At 44.0% G+C, this 9,517-nt stretch overlaps 1 protein-coding gene across 1 annotated transcript; it reads left to right on the plus strand.

Moving 5' to 3' along the window:
- Nucleotides 1-1,607: 1,607 nt before the first annotated feature.
- PSMB1 (proteasome subunit beta 1) lies at nt 1,608-9,139 on the plus strand. The gene is made up of 6 exons (XM_024203864.2): nt 1,608-1,782; nt 4,622-4,729; nt 6,086-6,167; nt 6,779-6,908; nt 8,009-8,115; nt 8,843-9,139. Exons 1-6 carry the CDS (start codon nt 1,682-1,684, stop codon nt 9,026-9,028), a joined length of 714 nt encoding a protein of 237 aa, XP_024059632.1. The 5' UTR covers nt 1,608-1,681; the 3' UTR covers nt 9,029-9,139.
- The last annotated feature ends 378 nt before the right edge of the window (nt 9,140-9,517 follow it).

A 9,517-nucleotide genomic window follows, 5' to 3' on the forward strand; every position in this document is an offset into this window, starting at 1 on the left:
CCCAGCCCAACACTCACCCAAGCCATCCCAGGCTGCTGCTCAGGAGGTCCAGCCAGGATAAGCCCCTCACGTGTTGACTCGGAGTCGCCTGCCCGGGGGTGGGGGGCAAGGGCTGCCACGCGCCTCCTCCCTCCACAGGTACAGCAGCTGCCTCAGCCTGCCCCCAGAGCCGGCAGTGGCCGGCGAGGGAGCGCAGCGTGGAGCTGCAGGGGGCAGCTGCCTGCTGCCCAGGGCAGGCAGGGATACTCAGGGGAAGTGCGGGGCGGGGGTGGCAGGCGGGGCGGAGGCGTACGAGGGCGGCAGGTGGGAGAGACTGAACCCCAAACATTAATGGAGGCGGGGCCCTGAATTTGCTGGAGCCCAGGCACCACAGGCCCATACAACTCACCGCCCTGATGCAGAAAACAACTGTTAGAGATTACCTTTTGTTAATCATCCTGGGGCAGCCCAAATCAAAGCAAGGCTGCTATAATTTTTTTTTTTTATTTATTCCATATCACTAAGAGCACTGTAACCTATTGCAGAGTGTTCTGGCAATACCATAGAGAGAGAAAATCAGATCAGACACATAAAGCTACGACCCTGCAAAGACTTATGCACATGCTTAACTTAATAACTTTATGCCTGGTGAGTACTTCCATTGAAGTCAATGAGACTACATACAGCCTACAGTTAAGCACATGTGTAAATTTTTGCAAGACTGGGACCTTAGAGAATGCATCCAGACATGGTGGCAGTTGGCAAATTAGAAATATAGGTAAAATAAACTTGTCTGCTGTTGCTGAATCCTTTAAATGAGTGGCAAACACTATCATAGCACCCAATAGGAAAAGGATAATTTGATGCTAGTGACTTCGGTGGCTGTGTGTTCTGTGCAGGGGGAGAGAGTGACTGATGAGATGCTTGTTTACTTAATTGGGGTGCGATTGGGTTTTGAGAAGAGATTATATCAAATATATAGGCAGGCAGCAATATCACCTAGGTGCAGTTGTCCTACTTAAAAGCATGGGATGAGCAGTGTGAAACCACATCATGACACTCCTGTTCTTTCTAGGATTTAACCCTGAAAGCTTTTACTTTCTTGAACACAGGGGTGGTTTTTTGTTTTTGGGAGGAGGGAGCAGGGGTTCTCCTCAGCTGTCCCATATCTGACCAACATTCCCTCTCAGCAGCCATGGGCCCTTTAACTCCAGCATGCCACCTGACTGAGGGGCTGTTGCCCAAACAAACTCTCCCCCAACCAAATCAGCTCAGTGAAAGGACGAGGGCCTTAGCGGGCAGCGCTGGGGCTGGCTGAATGTCTGGCCAGCTGCTCTTCAAGTTGTGCCAGTTCATTTTCTTCCGGCCTCAGCCTGTGTCATGCTGAGACTCTGGTGCGTCATGTGAGGAGACCCCTGGCTCGGTGCAGGCAACGCGCCCCCTGTGGACGCCTCCCCCGCCCGCCCCTACTGGGGAGCATTCATTGCAGAGGCCGAACCTTGCAGGCCGGGCGCGCGGCGTTCACTCCTCCCGCCTGCAGGCGGCGCTGCCGGCGCCGGGAGAACGCAGAGCACGGAGCAGTGGAGACCAGGCCAGCGTGAGCCTAGAGCGGACGCCGTTAGTAACGGGAGCAGTTCCGCTTCCGGCGCCGCCATTTTGCCGTGAGACAGCAGCAGCGAACCGGCTCCCAACCCGCGCCAAGATGTTGTCCACAGCCGGCTACGCGGAGCCCAGGCCCGGGATGGGGCACCAGCTCGGCGCCCCTGTGCAGCACCGGTTCTCCCCCTACACCTTCAACGGAGGGTAAAGAGCCGGGCCCCCGTCCCCGGGATCCTCAGCCCCGCGATCCCGCCTCTGCCCCTCCGGGCGCTTCTGGACCCGTCGCTTTCACTTTCTGTTCCCGGTAGATCCCCGAGCCCGGCGGGCGCCCCTCGCTCTGTCCCAGCCCCGGCCTGCGAGCGCGGCGCCGGGATCGGGGACCAAGGCGCGGGGGCCACGTCCGGGTCACAGCCCCCGCTTCAGCTCCCCGCACGTTAGACCCGAGCTTCCTCCCGCTGCTGCTTCCCGCAGCCAGACCGCGAACCATCCCGCGGGGGAATTCACAGAAACCCTGGTGCCTTCGGAGCCCCGCAGCAGCTTCCCCGCGCTGAGCTGCTCAGTGTGGGGTTTTGCCTCATCTCTTGCTCCTTTACACTGCAGGGACCCCCTTTGCCTGCAGAGAAGGGAGGCGAACAACGTGATGAAAAGACCCTCATGTAAAGAGGACCCGTGGCTGTAATGTCTCAGTGGCAGCGTGTAGCTTATTGTTTTCACGAATAGTTGAGCACCTGCCCCCGTCTCTGGGTGCCGCACACAATGCTAGGGCGTACGAATGCCGTCCGTGCAGTTGAATGTTGTTTGAAAGGCTGATGTTGAGGAAAGGAGGTTTGGAAACTGCTTTTCTATATTGGAGCTGGGCAGTGCAGCGACTTTCATGGCAAAGGGACGTTGAAAGGCAGGATTTAGTCTGATGAAAAATACCTGTGTTGTGTCCAGCTTTTTAGAAGCACCATTACACTTAGAAGGGATTATCCAACAAAAGGCTCTAATTTAAATCTAAAACAAGGTGTAGTGATCTCCTGGCTTGCATTTGTAATCTCATCCCCCTTCTCTGAAATTGTAATGGCAAATTATCTTGCCAGATTCTTATCACTTTCTTTCTAGAACATGTGCATTTTAGACTCTGTTATCCTCAATAGTCTTAAGGTAAACCACCTTTCATTGTTCAGAAAGCACAATGGTAACATCATCCTATAAAAGTTGTAACCACTGTGTTGAAACCTACCTGGGGATAACTGTTACCAATGGATTAGACATTTTATCAATACACTTTTCTTAGGTGACTGTGGGATCTGGTCACACAGGTACACTAGTTCGTTGGTTCACAGAATTTTTCATAATGTTGGACCACTTCTAAAAACAAATCCTTAGGTTTCCCACCACCTATTCCAGTCTTCTGATTCTGTAACTTACTTGTGGCAACTACTGCAGTTGGTTATTTGAAAAAACTAGGATAGTATTAAGACAAGATGAAAATGAAACTCTCAAATGTGAAGGTATTGGTGCTTAGTTGTATCTTCCCATCGTATGTGTCTGAGCTGTTTTCACTTCCTTTGTGTAAGACTTTACCTTTTAGAATCATAGAATATCAGGGTTGGGAGGGATCTCAGGAGGTCATCTAGTCCAACCCCCTGCTCAAAGCAGGACCAATTCCCAACTAAATCATCCCAGCCAGGGCTTTGTCAAGCCTGACCTTAAAAACCTCTAAGGAAGGAGATTCCACCACCTCCCTAGGTAACCCATTCCAGTGCTTCACCCAGGGCCGGCTCCAGGCACCAGGCAACCAAGCACATGCTTGGGGCGGCACCTGGTAAGGGGTGGCCAATCTTGGGGTGGCGGGGGGCAGCACGGCACGGCGCGGCATTCCGCGGGGGGGGGGGCAGGTTCCGGCGGCGCGGCGCTCGGTGGGGGGGCGGGGCGGGGCGGGGGGGTGGGGGGGGGGCTTCCGGCGGTCGGCGGGGGGTGCTCGGGGGGCGGTGCTTTTTTTTTGCTGCTTGGGGCAGCAAAAAAGTTAGAGCCGGCCCTGGCTTCACCACCCTCCTAGTGAAAAAGTTGTTCCTAATATCCAACCTAAACTTCCCCCACTGCAACTTGAGACCATTACTCCTTGTTCTGTCATCTGGTACCACTGAGAACAGTCTCTCTAGATCCATCCTCTTTGGAACCCCCTTTCAGGTAGTTGAAAGCAGCTATCAAATCCCCTCTCATTCTTCTCTTCTGCAGACTAAACAATCCCAGTTCCCTCAACCTCGCCTCATAACTCATGTGCTCCAGCCCCCTAATCATTTTTGTTGCCATCCGCTGGACTCTTTCCAATTTTTCCACATCCTCCTTGTAGTGTGGGGCCCAAAACTGGACACAGTACTCCAGATGAGGCCTCACCAATGTCGAATAGAGGGGAATGATCATATCCCTCAATCTGTTGGCAATGCCCCTACTTATACAGTCCAAAATGCCGTTAGCCTTCTTGGCAACAAGGGCACACTGTTGACTCATATCCAGCTTCTCGTCCACTGTAACCCCTAGGTCCTTTTCTGGAGAACTGCTTCCTACCCATTCAGTCTCTAGTCTGTAACAGTGAATGGGATTCTTCCGTCCTAAGTGCAGGACTCTGCACTTGTCCTTGTTGAACCTCATCAGGTTTTTAGGATCGATTCTGCACTCATCCTCAGCCTCTTTGCACAGGTCACTATAAACTTTTTGCCATCCTACTTGTGTGCTGCCCTTCTCCGTGTTGTCTATAAATTTGATTGTGACTGAATTTACACAGATAACCCCCACCGCCACCCAAAGTATATAGACATGAAGCAGCCACTTACGGTGAATTAATGCCTTTTTTAAAAAACCCTTCTGGAAATCTTGAGTCCTGGACAGTATGACATCTAGTAGGAAGCATAATTGCTTAAAGACTGAAAGAAGCTCCATTGTTATGACAAAGCTTCTCAAATCAGTTTGAGAACCACGCACTAGTTACATTTCCCTATCACCTCAATGAGTATTTGTTAGAAATCATGATTATACATTAGTCTTTGTTTTCTTTAAGGACGGTGTTGGCAATTGCTGGAGAAGACTTTTCTATTGTTGCCTCAGACACGCGGCTGAGTGAAGGTTATGCAATTCACAGCCGGGACAGTCCAAAATGCTATAAACTGTAAGTTTTAATCTTGTAGTATGGCATCTTGGGGAGATTGAATGACCAGAATTTTCATTTGCTGTCCCAGAAAAAATTCCAGTAAGACAGGAAGCAAGTTTGTAAGGGTTTAATTTGGGCTCTGTTGTGATGCTGTAAATGAGATCAAGTTTCTTAGTTTGTGTTTTGCTGCTTGAATTTCACTGACACCTGATGTTTTTGTTTTCCTAAACACAAGGTAAGTAGATCTGCTTTTTTTGATGGGCACCCCTAAGAGTGCGTAGCTAATTGTAGCAGCATTTAGGGTTGCTGTTGTGAATAGCTTTGCCTGTTCCTGACACCCAGTAGTTGGGGTGCCAAAGTGTTTCCTTTGGTGGCTGTATATCAGGAATGTCAATAGTCCATTATTATTTCAGTAGACCATGTGGCACTTCAAAGAGCTCCCTAGCAGAAATCAGCAGTTAATCTGTCAGCAATTCCTTTATCAATCTTCTTTCACATTCCTCCTATATTTCCTTCAGTGCATCTGGATAGTGTCCCCTTTAAAAAGTTTATCATTATATGCTTTTAAATGTGGCAAATGCCTCACTTACACTCCAAACTGCCACCAGCTACAGATGCAAATCCTCTGTCTTCTTTGACAGTTCACATGAGTTCAAGTTTCTCCTGGCTAACCCCTTAGCATATCAGTAACTTCTTGGTAGTGTCCAGAGGTGAGTTACCTTGGTACCATCTCGGTCTGCTGAAATATGGTGGCTGCTGATCATTAATATAGTCTTGTAGTAAGAGAAAAAGCTTTCACTTTAGGTTGTTAAAGTTAACAACACTTAACAGCTTTGAATAAAATATATTGTCAATTTTTAGATGGTATAGTTTGTAAATAGTTAGGCTTGAAATGACTATTGACCCTCTTTTATATAAAAGTTCAATATGTTGATTTGCATTTCTATAGCTCCTTCAATCAGTGATCTCAACGCACTTTATAAAAATGTTAATTAAACCTCTCAATAGCCCTGTAAGGTGTGTAAATCCTGTTGTTCCAATCTTATATTGGCAATTTGAGGCATAGAGGTTAAATCACATACCCATGGTATTACAAAATTAGCGGACAGGACTGGGAATAGAATCTGTTTCTCCTTTCTCACAGTCTTGCACTTAACTGCTAGATAAGTGATTCCCAAACTGGAATATAGAGCCACATTGATTTGCAAATCACTTGCTAATAGTCTATAGAGAGTTAGCTGATCATTGTTACCCACTGATGCATTGCATTAAAAAAATGCTAAGAATACATTCAGTACTTTCCTAGTGTTTGTCAATGTAAGAAACTGGTGTAGTTGATAGCACTGAAATATTATCAAATTTTGCATTTTACAGAACAGATCAAACAGTCGTTGGATGCACTGGTTTTCATGGAGACTGCCTTACACTGACTAAAATTATCGAAGCAAGACTAAAGGTAGCTAAATTTGATATTTTTATGTATAAACGAAAGTAATAAACCCTTATTAAAATATTAGAGAAGAGAGCAATAATTAGACCAGGTGAAGAAACTGAAATAAAAATGTAACAAAGTACAGGTAGCTGTTTTGTTTCAACCATTCCCCTAAAGTGTTTATACCCCAAACATTGTAGCACTGCTAGTGAAAGAACTAGAAATACTTGTATGTATTTACTGTCTAAACTGAGTAAAATGCAGAGACAGTTAGAACACACAAATTGTGAAGAGTAAAGGCATATTTTAAAAAAACCTAATTTTAATATCTTAGTGTTGTTGGTGACCAGATGACATCTGTTTTATAAAAACTTCTGTATGAAACCTACATTTTGTGCCTAAACTACTTTAAGAAACCCAATGTGTACACAAACATTTAATCACGATAGTTTGTTTTTAGATTACTAATTGAATTTTCATAATCATTAAATGTATTTGAATTATATTCCTGCTATGCTCTCTTTTCCTCTAGTTTGAAATTTACTTGTTATAAAAATAGTGGTTATGTCCACTTATTATTCTAATATTACTGTTTAACCCACCTTTTTGTGTGCTGCACCACTTGGTGATTGCAGATGTACAAGCATTCCAATAACAAGACCATGACTACTGGGGCCATTGCAGCGATGCTGTCTACAATCCTGTATTCTCGACGCTTCTTTCCTTACTACGTTTACAACATCATTGGTGGGCTCGATGAAGAAGGTAAAGACTTAGACTTTCTTGTGGAGAGCAAAGGGAGAGGCGGCTGATTTCTGCAGGTGAAGGGCAATCATTTCAGCTGAAGCAGACTGGTAGTGCAGTTTGAAGAAGCTTGTATGCTTGCTTCTCTTACGTGAAATAATGTTGCTCTTCACTTACAATTTTTTTTTTGAGGATCTCAAAGCACTTTATAAAATTAGTTTTGGTAAGTATTATAATCCCTTTTAGTAGGTAAACTAATGCATAGTTTATATGACCAATCTTATAGTTTTCACCAACATCTTGATATATAACTGCTGTCAGTCTCTGAAGAGTCTGAGTGTGTATGAACTCCAAAATCTAAAGATGGCTAAATCCTACTTTTTCAAATGACTTATAAACAGCTGAAATAACATCTTTGCTAAAAACACTTCTACCTTTCTGTCTTTTCATGTTTAATATTTTAAGGTGGATTGGAATACACTGCTTGTATTTCAGGCTGTTTGGAAAAGCAACAGTGCAGAACACTGGAATGCCAATGGCATGGATTGCCATTGTTCACAGGACTTTGCCTGTATTGGGGGCCAAGCATATACATCTAGTTTAAAGATGAAATATTTTTAGTGATGAAATGTTTTACCAACTCACATCTTAATGCTAACTTTACCTTCAGATCCTTTATCATTATTGGTAGGCAGGGCTGTTCCAGCAGCATATTCCTTTTCTGACTGGCCTGTGAAATTAACAAATACTGTTTCAAATTAAAACCTTTGGAGATATGGATTATATAAAAGTAGCAGTTTAATAAAACTTGGAAGGTAACTGACACTTTTAGCACCTCAGAAGCTTGCTCTTTTCTCTGGCTTTTAAGCTTTTCCAATTATTTAATTGAGCTCCAGCCACAATACCATTAGGATCCTCTATTCTATGGCTTTGACCAAGAATTAGAGCTGGACTTTATCCTCAAACATCTAATAACCTTTTCTTCAGAGGTCAAGTTATTAATCTTGTCTCAGGATGGCTTGGAAACTAGTATATGTAGTGTTTTTGCAGTAGATCTTGTATATCATTAAGAAAATAACTTTCTGGCATGTAGATTTAATATAAACTTTTTTCTTTTCAAGGGAAGGGAGCTGTGTATAGCTTTGACCCAGTAGGTTCATACCAGAGAGATGCCTTCAAAGCTGGTGGTTCAGCAAGTGCCATGCTACAGCCCCTACTTGACAACCAGGTAAAGTAATCTTGATTTTTTTTGTCAAAAAAATATTTATTTTGCATCTCGGTAACCTGTGTGTGTCATTCCTTCCGAACAATTTTACCATGGCTCCTATGTAATAGGGCTGTAACATAGTTAGGCTGTGGAATGGTGGTTCTTTCCATGCACTGTTCTGTTAAGGGTAAATGTAACAACGTGAAAGTCTTGGACAACCTTTAGAAACTTGAATGTTCACACTTGTGCAAATTCTTAATGTTCTTAGAGTACTGCAAAGCAATGTGTAAACAGATTGTGTCCTATTGGATGATCCAGCATATAATGCTGTGAGTGTGGTAGTTCTCTTATGAACTTCTGTACGAACTGGTTTGGTTTGAATGTTCATTGTGGTTTTTATAAAACTACTCTATATTAGTTGGAGAGGAGAAAAAATATGCTTGCCTTATCCTGAGCTCAATTTCCTGCTCTCTACTCAGTAGGTATAATAGAATTACTAGCGCACGCACACACACCCCTTTATGCACCAGCTTTTGAGCAGCCTTACATCAAAGTTTAAATTGTTGAACCGAATCCCTTTGCAAGTGTTTGGGTGTTCAGAAGAGATTGATCTATGTTTTAGAATTTCTGTTCACACTTAAGCCTGGCAATTTTGATGTCTGACTAAACTAATTTTACAATTTCTCTTTACTTGAATTTTTAAAAACCTGTGAAACAAAAAGTAATCCAATGTCACTTTCTTTCCTAGGTTGGCTTCAAGAATATGCAAAATGTGGAGCATGTACCTTTGTCCCTGGAAAAGGCTATGCAACTAGTTAAAGATGTCTTTATTTCTGCAGCTGAGAGAGATGTATACACTGGAGATGCACTTAAGATCTCCATTGTCACAAAAGATGGTATTAAGGAGGAGACACTTCAATTACGGAAAGACTAATTCAGAATACTTGTCAATTAAATCTGCATTATGTAATCTAAGTTGTAACCAGTCTGATTTACTTGTATTGTGGGGACATTTGTCTTATTAAAAGAATTTAACAAAAGTTAATTATCAAAATGTTGAATGTTTGCTGTCTTCAGATAGTACTGCTGGGATTTGAAAAGTGATCATGTTTCCTGATGAAATTGGGGCAACCCATGCATTCACTGGTTGGGATATGGGTTTGGTTTGATAAATGGAAAAACCAGAAAGAATGCTGCACAGTAGATCAAATGTTTGACTGACAGCACGTGATAGATTGAATTACCCTTCAGTTTACAGCTGCCAGTTTTACTCTTTGTGAGCTAACTTTGCAGTTGTTAGTAAGAGTAGTAAGCCTACTACTCAGGATGAAAAAAAAAATCAATCCACTTTCTTCCTCCTCTGTTCTATCATGACATTCTTTGTTGGATTGGTTTCAGTGTTCCCCCTTCTCTCTGTAGCCCA

The sequence above is a fragment of the Terrapene carolina genome, unplaced genomic scaffold (assembly GCF_002925995.2).
Source record: "Terrapene carolina triunguis isolate 2854851 unplaced genomic scaffold, T_m_triunguis-2.0 Scaffold85, whole genome shotgun sequence".
In the NCBI taxonomy this organism is placed as follows: Eukaryota; Metazoa; Chordata; order Testudines; family Emydidae; genus Terrapene; species Terrapene triunguis.